General features: G+C 36.2%; 1 protein-coding gene across 1 annotated transcript in view; it reads right to left on the bottom strand.

The window, feature by feature from the left end:
* LOC126236661 (retinoid-inducible serine carboxypeptidase-like) overlaps nt 1-17234 on the bottom strand; it is a 166168-nt gene that overhangs the window by 77904 nt on the left and 71030 nt on the right. Inside the window, exon 3 of the mRNA XM_049946134.1 lies at nt 4370-4600. Within this exon, the coding sequence (XP_049802091.1) occupies nt 4370-4600 (231 nt within the window). The remainder of the gene's footprint in view (nt 1-4369; nt 4601-17234) is intronic.

Raw genomic sequence — 17234 nt, 5'->3', positions numbered from 1 at the left:
TTAAGTCGCATAGTGCTCAGAGCCATTTGAACCAGCCTGTCATGTTTTACATCCTGGGGGATCTCAACACCATGGGTCAATGGGCTGAAAAGTACATCTGATCTAATCTAATCTAATGACCCATGTCCGTGGAATTAAGTTACTGTGGATCAGTCGGAAAAACAAACCTGAATGTTCAGATACAATATCATTAGTGTCTTGCTTAACACAGTCATGTTGTTTAAATATTAGCTTGTAATGTTGCACAGCAAATATGAAATGGAACAAGCATGTGATGATTGTGGCAGGGAAGATAAATGGTTGACTTTGGTTTATTGGGAGAATTTTGGAAAAGTGTAGTTCATCTGTAAAGGAGACTGCATATAGAACACTAGTGCATTGAGTACTGCTGGAGCTTTTGGGATCCACACCAGTTCAGATTAAAGAAATACATCAAATCACTTCATAGGCTAACCTGCTACATTTATTATGAGCAGGTTTGAACAACATGCAAGTATTATGGAGATGCTTTGGGAATTCAAACGGGAATTCCTGCAGGGATGGTGAAATTCTTTTTCAGTTGACTGTTGCCAACATACATTTCGCACATGGACCACAAAGGAAAGACACAAGAAGTTAGGGCTTGTACAGAGGCATATGGACAGGAATTTTTCCCCCACTTTGTTTGGAACTGGAACAAGAAAGGAAGTGACCAGCAATAGTACAGGGTAACCTCCACCACACATCATATGGTGTTTTGCAGAGTATGTATGTATGTAGCGATTTACATCTATACTGGCTGACAAGGAGGTGGTCATTCTGTTCAAGAAACTTCATTATGTCTCAACTCAGAATGTGTTATAAGATTCTACAATAGAAGGATGTCAACAATGATGAATGTTAGTTTTCTGGGCCACTTCTGCTAAACTACTTTACTTGTAGACATATGTGACTTGTACATTTTTTTAACCTATTAGGCATGGTTTTCTGAATGAAGGATTTTCTCTAAATTATGGTTGAATGTGGTGTTAAGTCAGCTGCAAATTCTATATACAATCTGATGAGGTTCCCAATGAGTCCTGGAATCCTATTCAATTTTGGTGATTTCAGCTCTTTTAATGAAATATCACTCATTTTTCCAGTGGTATGAGAATTGAACTTGGCAATACTTATGAATCTTCCTTTTAAAGGAACATTTGCACACTTGGTAGCAACTTTTAATGTGTAGCACACTCACGAGTGGTACAGTGTTACATTATGTTACATTAATTCTTGTTCCATAGATCATGAATACATTTCATAATGATGTGAAATGTATCAGTTTAACATAAGTTTTCTTTACGTAATATAATTAATTAATTTTTTTTCTTTTTTTTTTTTACAGCTACTACTTCATATCTGAAAAATTCATCTATTGAGTAGAAGGAGTTGTCATTCAGAAATTCTCTTAATTTGTTTTTAAATGTTGGTTGGCTATCTGTTAGACTTTTAATGCTATTTGGTAAGTGACCAACGATTTTTGTGGCAGTGTAATTCACCCCTTTCTGAGCCAAAGTCAGATTTAACCCATAATTGTGAAGATCAGCCTTTCTTCTAGCGACGTAGCTATGCACTTCGCTATTATTTTTGAGCTGGGATGGGTTATTCATAACAGATTTCATAAGCGAATATATGTATTGCGAAGGTACTGTGAGTATCCTGAGTTCCTTAAATAAATGTCTGCAAGGCAATCTAGGGTGGGCTCCAGCTATTATTCTGATTACACACTTTTGTGCAATGAACACTTTTTCCTTTAATGATGAATTACCCCAAAATAGACACATCAAAAAAGTTTTGCATCACCTTGGTTCCAAGAGTTCCAGAACCTGTACAGAAAATTGGAATAGAGATCAACGTAAACATCATTTCCGCCTTTTTTATTGCTCATGAAAACCACACATTGCATGTTGTACCACTATACAATGAGGCCTTCAGAGGTGGTGGTCCAGATTTCTGTACACAGCGGTACTTCTAATACCCAGTAGCACATCCTCTTGCATTGATGCATGCCTGTATTTGTCACGGCATACTATCCACAGTTTCATCAAGGCACTGTTGGTCCTGATTGTCCCACTCCTCAACGGCAATTCGGCACAGATCCCTGAGAGTGATTGGTGGGTCACATCATCCATAAACAGCCCTTTTCAATCCATCCCAGGCATGTTCAATAGGAGAACATGCTGGGCACTCTAGTCGAGCGATGTCATTATCCTGAAGGAAGTCATTCACAAGATGTGAATCCATGTTGTTCATTATATAGGATGTTGTTTTTTTTATAAACTTTGTAAGTATGCCATAGCTAACTTTTTCTAATACTTCAGAGATGCAGGAGGAAATTGTGATGGCTCTGTAGTTATTTACATTTCCTTTCTCACATTTTTTATATACTGGAATAACTTTTCATGTTTTCAGTACATCAGAGAAAGTGCCTGCTGAAGTGAGTAGTCACATAAGTGTGTGAGTTTTTCAATTAGGTTTCATGCACTCTTCTTTAATATTGTTGTGGTACACCATCAGTGCCTGCAGAGTTGGAACTTCTTAGTCCTTTCATTGATTTAGCTGCTGCATCTTGTGAAACAGAACTCATGTACATTGATCCTCTACACGCATTTATTTTATATTCATTTGCCTGGGTGCCCTTATGTAAGTTTGATTGTAACATATTGTAAGCATTGATCTGTGAAGAAATTGTTAAATGTGTTGGCTACTTCTAAGGGGTTTGTTACTTTTTTATTTTTTGTGATAGTATTATATTTTTGCAAGACTGTCTGTATTCTACAGGTAGTTTTTTTGTAACACACCACATAGCCTTTAATTTATCAGCTGAATTAGCAATATATTCATCATTATGTATTATCTTTGCTGCTTTTATTACTTTACTCAATATTTTGGAGTATTTTTTATAGTGTGCACATACTTCAGGTGAGGAATTTTTTGAGTTACATGTTTCATAAAGTAGTCTTTTCATCTGGCATGAAACCCTAATTCCCCTTATGATCCAGCTGTTTGTTCTAGAGTTCCTGCGCATGGTTAGTTTTCAGTGGGAAAGCAATTTGAAAGTAATGGGTTAATGTATCAATGAAGGTGTTGAATATTTCACTTGCATCAGTCGTTTTGTACACTTCTGACCACTTTTCTTTCTGTAATACTCTGTTGAAGTAGTTTACATTATCCTGATTATAACATCTACATGAGGTTCTTAAAGACATGTTGTTAATAAAACTGCCTTTTACTTTTATGCTTAATATTTGAGCAAATATGCTCACTAAAAAACCTGCACTGAAAAATTTTAGTAAAGTGTTGTGTAAACTCTTCTCGACTAGAAATTGATCTAGAGCTGTTTGGGGAGTTTCTGTTACTCAGGTAGCAGCTTTTACTTCTGCCTTTAAATAATAGGATGATGCAAGGTCCAAAAGGGTCTCTCTATTTCCACTATTTGTGAGGAAATCAATTTTGAAGTCACCACAGATTATGAACTCAAATCCATTTTATTTACTTTATTTAGCATTGACTGCATTTTATTTAAGAAAAGTTCAAAATTTCCAGATGGTGATCAGTAAACGGTAGCAATAACCAGGTTGAACTGAATATATTTTATAGCTGCAATTTCATAATCCTTTTCGATATTTGTTCTAGTTAAGTCAGGTAGGGAAAAAGGTCTACATTCCTTTGTATAAATTGCCACCCCACCTTGCTTGCTGTTTTTCCTGCAGTAGTAAGAAGAAAAAATGAATTTATTTATTTTTGTATTCTGGATTAGTTCTGGGTTAAGCCAGTGCTCAGAAATGCATAACACTGAAATATCTTTACATTAATCTGTTAACAATGAGTTAATTTCATCAATACTATTATGCAGGGACTGCACATTGTGGTGATAAATTTTTAGATCAGGCATATTTATGATTTGATTACTGGGAGTCTTATTTGCAACATCGCATACCTTTAGTTTAAATTAGGATAATCAGTAATGCTGTATTTTTGTTCTTCTTTGTTATTCGTTTTGTTCTCCTTGCTGTTGTTGAAGTAGCTCAAGCTTTACTACTCCAGACTGAAGCTCACAGTTGCACTAACTGATAATGTTAACACACACACCCACACACGCATGGACGCACGCACGCACACACACACACACACACACACCCACACACACACACAGAGAGAGAGAGAGAGAGAGAGAGAGAGAGAGAGAGAGAGATCATTTCCAGTACCATAGCCAAACGTAACATACAAGGACGTGGAGGAAATATACATCTTCAAATAGTAAAAATTTACTAGAGAAATAAAATATACTGATGAAAGCAAAACTGAATAATGTAACAGAAGATATATATATGAGTAATTTAACACTAACCTTGTACAGTTCAAGGGCAAACTCTGACGCCATTTTTCCACCATATGATTCACTGAATATGTAGAGTGGAACAGCTTGAAAAGTGGGGTACTGTTCCACAAATACCTTAATAAAGGTAAGTAAATCAGTAGCAATTTCTGCATTTGTAGTTGTATACAAGGAGTTACTGTCCACATAACTGTATCCTGTTCCCACAGGATTATCTATAAATAATACATTCACCTTATGAACCTACGAAAGAAAATAAATTTTAGAAACCATAAATCATTCTTGTTTAATTCATAGCCCATGGCATCAAATTTTGAATATAACAAATATGTCTCACACCATCACATAGAATGTGGTGTGAGTGACTTGTGATATCCAATAACACATACAGAATAACATGATCACAGGGCAAAATGTACACAGTATTAAAAAGATTAGCTATATTTATTTAAGAACTACTATATTGTCAATTTAAGAACTACTATATTGTCAAACACAAGCATGCAGTCTTATAAATTTTTATAAAACATTTTTTTACATCAAGACTGTCTGATTGCTACACTATTCAAATTACCCATTTTGACAGATAATTGCCAACTTCAGATTTGACAATTAATTCACTAACAGTTTTGTCATCATTTATAAAAATTCAAGATACACACTCTGCATGTCATGAAATGGTATAAAATATGTCTTTTTACCATCGGTGGTACATGAATAAATCTGACAGCTGGTAGATCCCTGCTGCCAGGTAACCCTGTGGATTGAAACAACAATGGTGGAACCTTTGTCAGCAGCTAGGATTATGAGGTTGGTATCAGTTTTTAGGTGGTGAATTGTGGTTCTTTCTGTGGATGTAGGGTTTGTTTGTATGTTGAGGGATTTGTGGAATTATGATGAAGCAAGATTTGAAGTTAAGAAATTCTGAAAAGTTAACAGGGGTGATTTGGCAGCAGTGATGGTGGATCATGGTTCGATAGAGGAGTGAACTGAGTCAGGCAGGGTTCAACATTAGTCTTTGGGTGTGTCTGGTTGGTAGGGTTGGTGGGGAAAAAGTGTTTCCATGGAAAGGACTGGGAGAAGGAGAGAAGGTCTTTAACAAGCCCTTCATGATTGAATTTGGGGGTGGGGCAAAAGGTGAGGCCTTTGGAAAGGACTGATACTTTTGCAGGAATAAGGCTTTTGGAAGAATGGTTCATGATTGTGTTTTGGGTCTGTTTAGGTCCTGGATTCTGCTTGGTGGTTGGAGGGAGTTTCTGAGGGGGGGGGGGGGTAAATGTAGTAGGTCTGCAAGATAGGGCTTGTCAGCTATGAGGGGACATGGGGGAAGTTTGGAGGTTGTTGTAAAGGTGGTCAACAGTGGTAGTCCAAGGTGGGAGTAGGAAGTTAACAGTGTGGAGAGGTTTTTGAGGCAGTGTTGAGCATGTCACTCTAGTTGCTGGAGAACAAGGGTTTCAGTGTTTATTATGGGATCCAGGAATTTGGGGTTGCATAAAAGGAGAATTTTATAGATGTAGAGAAGGTATTGTAAGGAGGTTTGGGCTTGATTGATATGGTTTTGTAGGACTATGTTTGTGAGGTTGTGACAAAGCAAGTAGGGATATTTTTAATTCCCCTCTTATTTTTGCCATCTACCTCCTTCAATTCGTTTTTTTTTTTCAATTTTAACTAATTACCATGAACATACATGAATACAATCTGCATTTTTATATAAGAGAAAGGTTGGCCTCAATTTTAAAGAATTTAACACTAGATCTAGTTTTGTGGTTAGTTTTATGTACGTAATTAATATGCTAATTTATTTTGACTATTACTAGTTAGTATCTTTCATTATAGGGTCAAATCAGTAATTGTTTCATAAATTCTATTGTTGACATATACCGGTAAACAAATGTAAATTCTGCACTAAGTATAAACATTTGGAGGATAAACTAATAGTGATTTTAAAGGATCTATTTGGATATATTCAAAAACATGTTAGCAAATCCAGCCGCTAATTAATTACAAAGTAATTAACAACTTTGTCAAAAGTATTGTTTGTGTAACTAAATATGTTAATTTCATGATTTAAACAAATAAGTCGGCAAAAACCTTGTAGTAGAAGAAACTGTTAAAAAGATGGAATTTTTCAATGTATTAGTTAACTTAATGAGTTAAGTTTTAATTGTAATTTCTGTAAATTTAATTTTAAACAATGTATAGTTCAGTACCTATTATTGTGATTTTTATATATATATATATATATATATATATATATATATATATATATATATATATATATAAAAAATAAGAAAGATGATGAGACTTACCAAACAAAAGCGCTTACCTTAGGGGGAGAAAGGGACGGGTATACACTCGCACACACACACATATCCATCCACACATATACAGACACAAGCAGACATATTTAAAGGTAAGTCTTTCCGCTCCCGGGATTGGAATGACTCTTCACCCTCTCCCTTAAAACCCACATCCTTTCGTCTTACCCTCTCCTTCCCTCTTTCCTGATGAGGCAACAGTTTGTTGCGAAAGCTTGAATTTTGTGTGTATGTTTGTGTTTGTTTGTGTGTCTGTCGACCTGCCAGCACTTTCATTTGGTAAGTCACATCATCTTTGTTTTTAGATATCTTTTTCCTACGTGGAATGTTTCTCTCTAAATCCACATGGGAAAAAATATATCTAAAAACAAAGATGAAGTGACTTACCAAACGAAGCGCTGGCAGGTCGATAGACACACAAACTAACACACACAAACACACAAAATTCAAGCTTTTGCAACAAACTGTTGCCTCATCAGGATAGAGGGAAGGAGAGGGAAAGACGAAAGGATGTGGGTTTTAAGGGAGAGGGTAAGGAGTCATTCCAATCCCGGGAGCGGAAACCTAGAGTCAAGCAAGAATGCAGTAACAGTATGTGGCACTGGGTTCTGGCTATGGATGATGATAATAATAATAATAATAATAACAATAATAATAATAATAATAGCTTTATTCAACATCGAATGGTATACTGCACATGTACAAAAAAACAGTAATGATTAAAGTTATTTGTACAATACACAAGACACATTCTTCTGAATACGTCATTAATTTACAACAAAATTACAATAAGATGTTTACTGATTTCTATTCACATAATTTCACAGAGCATTTGTTGTTCTTCATATAAGTATGGTACTCTTCTAATGAGTAGAAAGGGTGTTTTATTAAAAATTTCTTAAGTTGATGTTTCAGTTTAATTGCAGGAAGAGCCATGACTGCACTAGGCAGTGCATTAGCTAATTTTATACCTGCGTACTGAGGCCCCCTTTTGTAAAGTGCTGTTCTGTGGCTGCCAATGTAAAATCGTTCTTTATTTCTAGTATTGTACTGGTGGAAATCTGAATAAGTGTATGGGTGCAGTCTTCTCACAAGCAATGTGGCTTTTAGAATGTATGTGTTTATAACAGTTAACACCTCTGTTTTTGGAAACAAGTTGCGACAAGATTCCCTATATTTTGCTCCAAAGATTATTCTCACACCCCTTTTTTGAAGAATGAGTAGTTTATCTAGATTAGCTTTGGTTGTTGCCCCCCAAATTTCAATACCGTAGTTCAAGTGAGAGGAGAAAAGAGCATGGTATGCAGTCTTTAGGACTACGGTGTCTCTACAGAACTTGCTAATAGTACTGATTGTAAATATATTTTTTGACAACTTAGTTGCTAGGGAGTCAATATGTGTGTCCCATTTCAGGTTGCTTTGGATTGTTATGCCCAGGAATTTTTCACTAGACTCTTTCTTTACCAATTCGTTGCCCATGTATAATTTAATTTCATTATTCAAAATACTTTTGTTAAACTCCATCAAACATGTTTTACTGGTGCTTACATTTAAGTGGCTTTCATTAAAAAACTGAACAATTTCTTTTGTCACATTATTGCACTCAGCCTCTAGTTCATTACATGATTCCTTTTTACATACAATGGATGTCTCATCGGCATACAGAACAATTTTGGAATTTATAGTACAGTATTTAATATCATTTACATAGATCAAGAACAGAAGGTGGCCCAAAACCAAGCCCGGGGGCACACCATATTTTATGCACGAGATCTCTGATTTGTAGACACCACTTTCCGTTTTAAGTAGAACAAACTGTTTTCTATTGCTCATATAACACTTTATTAGGTCATAAGCAGCGCCTCTAATGCCCATTTTCCATAGCTTGTCTAATAGGATGTCAACGTTCACACAATCAGTCTTTTTCCAGGTCTAGGTATACACCTGCCACATGTTCCTTGCTTTCGATACCCCCTATCACCTCTTCAATTAGTTGAGCATCTGCAGTGCTAGTTGATTTACCTTTTAGGAATCCATTTTGATTTTCGAACATCAGGTTGTGTTTGTTAAGAAAGTTTATAATCCTGTTGTATATAACTTTCTCAACTATTTTGGAAAAGACAGGAAGGATTGAGACTGGTCTGTAGTTTTCTATTTCATTGTTGTCACCTTTCTTAAAAATGGGTGTTACCTGTGCTATTTTGAGTCTGTCTGGAAAGGTGCCTGATTCTATTATATTGTTGACTGCTGCAGACAAAGGTACAGAGACATTTTGGCTAAAGACTTTTAAAACATTAGTATTTAGGCCATCATGCCCAGCTGAATTAGAGGGTTTTTAGATAGCTAATGATGCCCATTATTTCTGCACAGTTTGTGGGGGCTAGATATATACTATGGTCACATGTATTACCTTTAAAACTGTAGTGCATGTTTTTATGTTTGTCATTTATGGCTTCCCCTAAGGAAGAAAAATATTCATTAAAAATATTTGCAATTTCCAGTTGGTCTTTTATGAGCATACCATTGTGGTTAATAGTAAAGTCCATACAGGATTTGTCATTGCAGGTTCTAAAATTGTTTATGACTGCCCAGATGCCAGCAGTTACGTTGTGTGAGTTTTGAAGCTTAGTTGCAACATAGTTGCTCCTGGTCTGTGAGAGTAAGTCCTTATAGTGTGCTTGATATATTTTGAAGGCTTCCTTTACCTCAGGATTCTGTCTATTATTCAGCATTGCACTGTGGAGTAGTTTTAATTTTTCCCTTGCTTCAGTGAATTTACTATTTACCCAAATATTTTTGTTTATATTTTTTGTTTGTTTCATTTTTGTGATTACAACTGGGCATGTGGTATCAAAGCAGTAATAGACGTCAGCAGCAAAGGTATCATATGAAAAGCTATTATTTTCAAATCATTTTATTTGTGCTAGCATGCAGTTTAGTCTATTTATGTTGTCATTATACATTATTCTTTTAGTTACAAACTGTTGCTTTGTGGTGACAGTGGGGGCCTCATGGAGCTCCAATTTAAGCTGTACTGCATGGTGATCTGAGATGGCTAGTTTTAAAACCGATGCACTGTGGGATAGGTGGGTCATGTTTGTTATTATGTTGTCAAGACATGTTTTACTATTACCAATTTCTCTAGTGGGTTCCTGAATGAGTGGGGTCAGGTTTAAATTCATCACACAGACGATGTAACTTTTTGGCGCTGACATCATTTGTTAATAAATTGTATTTGCTGCAGGTGGCCTGTAAACACCGATAACTGTTATGTTATCTCTACCCCATTTTAGGTTTATTGCAGCAAATTCTGAGACTCCTTCCAAGCAGAAGGCACTCACATCAATAAAAGTTAAAATTACTTTCATTTACAGTGAAAATTGCTACACCTCCCCCAGTCTTGTCTTTTCTATTGAAGGCTGTGCAGAATTTCATACACAGTGGTTGACTAATGCTAATAGGAAACTTTTCTGTATTAATGCTAATGGGAGGAGCAAGAATACATGGTGATGGAAGAAAACATAAAAAAATACTTAAATAAGTAAAATTACATCCGAAAAACTCATAAAAATACACCCAAATGCATGGGAAAGAATCATGAAAAGGATCAAATGGATGAAATACAGGGAACAAGGACAAATCTGAGGGAGTACATCGATAGTGAAAGGCGAAAACCAACTTAAATTGGCGGATAACGACAATGAGATCAATTTCATACCCTGTGTTGTGTGTATCAAATAATATCGAAGATCACCATATTTGATGTATTATTTGTTAATACAGAAATAATCAGTCCAACAAGTTGTGGCCGAGGAACACAAAAAAATAATATTTTGTGGAAAGTTAGTATTGGACACAAGATAATAATTCAAATACAATTGTGCCAAGTGAGACTAGTTTTCTGGCTATGCATGAAGAGAAACATAACTTTAAGATGGAAACTGATATCACCTGTATAAATAAACTCAAACATGTCAAAAATTGATCTACAGTTTCAAGTACGTATAGTGTTGAAATCAGACAATATTTGGACTGTAGTCAATAGTTTGTATAACCTGCCTGAAGAAACATCAGATAATGATGTGTACAGGAAGCTGGTTGCAGCCTGGACCAAATGGGACACAAAAGCTAAAAGTTGCAACTGCAAACTCACCAAATTATCACCATGTCAGGTAAAGAAATAGCTATGCTGCATACTATGAACTGAAACATGTCAAAAGAAATGTGAGACAAGCTAATGTCTGTTTATGAACAAAAATCTGGAACCAGTGTTCACACATTACTGTAGTGGTGTTATAGTTTGCAAAAGAAACCAAGGGATGACATAATGACACATACTGCTAGAACTGCAGATCTTACAACTCACTTGCAGATTCTAAGCAAGCAAGTACCTGTTCAATGATTGTTACAAAAATTTTGATGACACTAACAGTAGCGTACAATTACTGTGTCAGTGCTTGGGAATCTGTCCAGGCAAATGTGTGAACACTTAGCTGTCTGACATTCAGACTAGCCAGTGAGGAAGGTAGAATTAACACATGTGATACAGGTGAAAGTTTAGTAGGGCAGGTTTCCGCATAGTTTAGACGTAGGTTTACATAGAAATTTAAGACATTTCTTCAAGTATTAAGTGAAAAATTTAAGTTGTTCTCATTGCACTATATTTAGTAGTACTGTATCTACTCGGGGAATTAAAGGTTTTAAGTTCTAGCTTTTATTTCCTTTCAAAATGCGTAATGTACATATCGTGCATATATGATCTCAGGCCTAATTTTTCGTGTACACAAGTTTTGATTTTTAACGTTAGTTTAACTGCATTATGTTACGATATTAATAGTATACACATATATTTGTGTTCCACATAACTTTAATGGCTTTTGTGATCTGTAGTTAATAGAATATTATTGTTATTGCCTAGATAAATTTTGTACAAAATATTGTAAACAACCATGAGTGAGAAGTGTTTCAGCTGCTGTAGGAAAGTCAGTTCTGGGATTCTGTGCAGCTGTTGTGGCAGATGGTTACATTGGGGTGAATGTAGTGGCATGGGAATTGGGGCAGTAAATGGGTCTCTTCCATGGTATTGCAGATTATGTTCAAGGGATAGGAAAATAGTGGAACAGGAAGGGAAGATTAGAGCCCTTCAGGCTGAACTCAATAGTGCTAGGGAGGAACTGATGAGGTTAAGGGGAGAGAAGGAACAGGGGCCACAGAAAGAGAACAGTATCTGACAGTTTCATCAGTGGCACAAATAACAGATTTGCCTTGCTACCTCAGTCAACTAAGGAAGAGGCTCAATTAGATGTAAATTTATTCAGCACTCTACAGACTTTCACGAGGAAACCAACAGTTGAAAAAAAAGTAGAAAGCAGGAGGAATGTTCTGTTGTTAGGTAGTAGCCATGGAAGAGGTGTGGGCCAGATTTTGCACAAAAAATTAGGTGACAGGTATCAGGTCACAAATTATTTTCAAGCCCAGTGCATGTCTTAGCCAAGTGAGAGAGGATGTAGGATCATTGTGCAAAGGTTTTACAAAACAGGATCATGTTGTAGTGGGTGGAGCAAGAAACAGTATTGATAGGGATCAGGGCTACAATATTGATTGTGCCTGGTAAAAATAGCATCTGCAATGAACCATGCAAATGTTGGCTTGGTACCTGCTTCCATGTGGTATGACTGGCCCTAATTGAACAGCTTTGTCAGGAAGGTCAATATGGAGCTAGATCAGCTGCTTCGGGCAGGTACTTTGTCAAGCATAGTTTTGGTATCAGTTGATGATATTAGGAGGTGGGACTTCACAAGACATGGCCTGCATCTTAGTAGGAAAGGGAAGGGTAAACTGGCTGGGATGATAGCAAAATCTTTAAGGGGGAGGGGGGGCGGCACTGAAACTCATGGGAGTACTTTTTTAGGCTAAGATCAGTATCCAGTCATCCTACATTGATTGAAATTAAGCCTAAAGAAAAGTCCAGACAGGCAGGTACTAGAGATGTGAAAATATCACAAGATTCTCATAACAGTACAGTGAAAAATGATGTTAGTATGTCACATGATTCACATGTTCCTAAAGAAAAGTCTCAAAAATGGGATGCAAAGGCTAAAAAGTGGTGTTTGGTTGGTTATGGCCAAAACACAAAAATGGTTATCATGTGTGGTTTTCAGTGACAAGTAAGACTCCACAGAGAGAGAGGACAACTGCAGCACACATGAAACATCAACAGCAAAAACAGTGAACTTTTTTTCTACTTGAAAATAAGACAATCTTAAGAATATTCCTGTAATGCAGGATTCTACAGATGTCTGTGAAGTGAGATTCAATCTGAAAAGAAATATCAGTTGAGAGATCACAGATAATTAAGATTCCCAGGAATATAGTAGTACCATTTATCCATTTCAGATATTGTCAAACCAGAAACATGATGACGCAGTTAAAGGTGATGAGCCATAAAAATGGAAAAATGCTATGAATGGTGAAATTAATTTCTTGGAAGTTAACCAAACTCAGATATTATTGGATCCATCTCTGCTTCACCAGGCCACTGATAAATGTTCAGTATATAAAATCAAGTGTTCTATTAGTGATGATGCTTCACATTCAAGGCTAGGCTTGTGGACAGAAGTTTCAGGCAGGTTGCAGGTATAGATTATCTGGAAACTCATAGTCCAAGGACCAGGTTTGACTCAATTCACTTAGTTTTATCCACTGCAACCTCCAGAAACATGTGTCCTGAAGAATTTGATGCCCAAACTCCTTTTCTTTACGGAAATTCAGCACAAAATACTTGTATGAATCAACCAAAAGGTTTTGAAAATGGGAATAAGCATGCTTGTGAACTGGACTAAGCATGCTTGTAAACTAAATGAAAGTTTGTAGGGTCTGAAACATTCAGTTGCTGGTACCAACATTTCACAGCAGTTTCATGCAGCTTTGGACTCCAATCAACAAATGCAGATCCATTTATATTCACCAATCAAGATACAAATAATCCATTAACCTTTACAGTATATGCAGATGATGGTCTAACACCTAACACCTTTCTGCTGAGTGAACTACAAAGAGAATTTGACATCACATCCAGAACATTGAGTACCTGCAGAACAATTAGCTGATGGTACTATTTCTATGTATCAGGAGGACAATCAGACAGTCATCAAAAGTAGTTCCACATCAGACATTAAAAACAATTTATTATGGAACCATTTTTGTACAGATTAATTACGGGATAGAGATATGGGGTTGTGCTGCCGACATACATATGAACAGAATATTAACCCTACAGAAAAGAGCAATCAGAATTATCCATGGATTAGGGTATAGAGATTCATGCACGGAAATCATTGTTCATCATAAATACCTCACAGTCTGCTCACTGTGTCTTTACAAATTAATTATATTTTTTGTGACACATCAAAACAAAGCAACAAAGTGCTCTGATATGCATGCCTATAATACAAGAAATAAAGACTGCTACTACAGACAAAGAACAAAATTAAAAACAACACACCATAGTCCATGCATTAGTGGTCAAATATGGTACAACAGATTACCGAGCTCTAAAAGACACCAGTTGGTGTCTCCATGCAAAAAAAAAAAAAAATACAATAAATAAATAAATAAATAAAATATGCCATGAAGATTCTATGGCACTTCAGAATGGAGGATGTTCACCCTCTAACAGTGCCTGCAAATCAGCTCCATCAGATGTGTGCTGGCATGTATAAAAATGAACAGAAGGACATGTCCATGTTCTACAGAGGCAAGCTGTGAGTAGACTGATGTAGCTGTCAATAGGAACATGGCTGGACATTACTTTTGCAGTCAAATAAGACAGTCAGCATCTTGAGAAGCCAATGAAAATTCATTAGAATGCTGTAAAAAGGATCCTGAATTAAGTTAAAGGCACCATGGACTATGGGTTTTATTTTCCTCCAAAAACAGGACTTCATATCTACAGTGTTGGAGATCGTGTTAGTGATGTGGAATCTAGGAACGCACAGCTGGTGTGCTGGTTGCTCAATGACTCATTGAATTTTATTTGGGCTTGTAAAATTACAGTTTCTACAAATGTTGTACTATACTGCATGACAAGTCAATGAAGACAATATTGTATGGGCAATAGAGAACAAAGCTAACAATTAGTTGTCTTTGTTCAACAACATACAAATAATATTCAACATTGAGAATTTTGTGTACTGTGAAACTTATTAAAAAACAAGAGCTTCATCACAGAGGTAAGCATACTGATATAAGTTATCATACAGTGTGCAATAAATACAAAGAGAATGAATTTGTACTAGATCATGTTCCATCCAAGGACCAGCAAGCTGATTTACTAGCCAAGCCATTACCAAACATGAAGATTCAGATGCAGAAGATGCTGAGTGTCTGAAGCATTCAGGATATTTGAGAAAGGCTTCTAAAGACTTAATAATAAATTTGAGTCTTCTTTAATGGGAGCATTAAAAATGTGTAAATGAGGACCAATTTATTTTTCTTACATATGTTAGAAACTGAGAGATCTATATTCTTTTGTTCATGTGAGTCTTTGTTGTACGCATTTTCTTTGCAGTCCAATATCCTTGTTTTTTCTTGTAGTAGGTATCTGATGTTTGTGTAACTGTGTATCAAACAAAATCCATGTTAATCACATTTTATGTATTATTTGTTAACACAGAAATATAAGTTCCAACAAGTTTCATTCCTGATACATAATGGAAATAAAACTTAAAAACTGAAATACAGATAGTTGTTGGCTTTCGTTCATAAAATATAGTTGCTTTGTTGTTAGACATGTTAAAAAAGACCAACCTACATCCAAGCCTTCTGGTGCGAAAAGCAAATGTAGAACATCTTTACAGTTTGAACAGTTGCTAAATGCTCTATTTCTTATGTATCTGTTGCCATATTTATTAGATGATGTGTGTTGCTACCACTTGTAGTTTTTCATCTCCTAATTTGAAATGTGTTTTTTAAACTTATATGGGACATCTTTTATGCTACATACATAAATAAATTAATGAAGTGTAAATGAACATATTTTGTTTTATTTATTTTGCTTTACCATGGTGTCTTTCCTCAGGCAACTATAAGTCACATTGCAGGTTCCAAGAATCATTTTAGATAATAACTGTGGGGCTAAGACTGCACTGAATTAGAGGTTCTCGCAACTACTTCCAATAGCTAGAAATCATATTGTAGCTAACAGCCTCTCCTTATAGCTTACAGCCTCTGTGATGGCTGTATTAATCTTTTTTTATTTATTTATTTTTTGTTGTTAAGAAAGGTCTGATGATGTTCTACAGCTCCAAAAAGAACATGTCTTCTATTCCTAGATAATTACAAAAATATCAGCTCCCAGATCATTAAGTAACAGGGCATAGGTGAATTTCTTTCTCTGCATTAGCCACAGCCTTCTCTTGAAATTTTTTCAGCTTTCTTACCTTAAATACAGCCAAGGAAAATCCTAGTTTTTGTTTCTGTGTAAAAACAAGTGGTATCTCATCAAGCATAATCTCAATAATCAGCGATAAGAACAGGGTGCCACTGTAATCCCTAAGTTAATTTGATCAGGAGTTCTGTACAAAATTTGTAGGTTGGTCTGTCAGTTCGTGCATATTTACATCCTTATAAAGTTCTCCCACGATATGTATGCATTCTACTGATGAACAAATACAGTATTCTAAATGCAGGTAGTCCAAAAATGTGAAAAGAGAATTTCATTGTCAGGCAGATCTATTGAACAAAAAAGTATCAATGGAACCATGCTATGGTCATGTACTTGTACTGGACTTAAAAATCACTTTAATGAAACATCTGACAAAAAATGAATACAACAACGAAAAGTATATATATATATATATATATATATATAAAATAAAAAAAACAAAGATGATGTGACTTACCGAACGAAAGTGCTGGCAGGTCGATAGACACACAAACAAACACAAACACACACACAAAATTCAAGCTTTCGCCAGCTTCACACGTCCGTCCACATCAAACCCACCAACAAGCAACAGTACCTGCATTATGACAGCTGCTTGGTGCATGGCCAGCACATCTTGGCACAGTGTTACACCGTCCGGGTTATCTGGATACTTCCCACTAACACCAACCTATCCGAACTCTGGAGATGGGAACTTGCTCTTCAATATATCCTCTCTTCCCGTTACCCACCAGGCCTCAATCTCCACTAATTTCAAGTTGCCGTCACTCACACCTCACCTGTCATTCAACAACATCTTTGCCTCTGCACTTCCGCCTCGACTGACATCTCTGTCTTTGAATATGTCTGCTTGTGTCTGTATATGTGTGGATGGATATGTGTGTGTGTGCGAGTGTATACCCGTCCTTTTTTCCCCCTAAGGTAAGTCTTTCGGCTCCCGGGATTGGAATGTCTCCTTACCCTCTCCCTTAAAACCCACATCCTTTCGTCTTTCCCTCTCCTTCCCTCTTTCCTGACGAGGCAACCATTGGTTGCGAAGGCTAGAATTTTGTGTGTATGTTTGTGTTTCTTTGTGTGTCTATCAATCTGCCAGCGCTTTCGTTTGGTAAGTCAC

Source organism: Schistocerca nitens, chromosome 1 (genome assembly GCF_023898315.1).
Source record: "Schistocerca nitens isolate TAMUIC-IGC-003100 chromosome 1, iqSchNite1.1, whole genome shotgun sequence".
In the NCBI taxonomy this organism is placed as follows: Eukaryota; Metazoa; Arthropoda; class Insecta; order Orthoptera; family Acrididae; genus Schistocerca; species Schistocerca nitens.
Note: the sequence above shows the minus strand (reverse complement) of the source record. Positions and strands in the feature narration are given on the sequence as shown.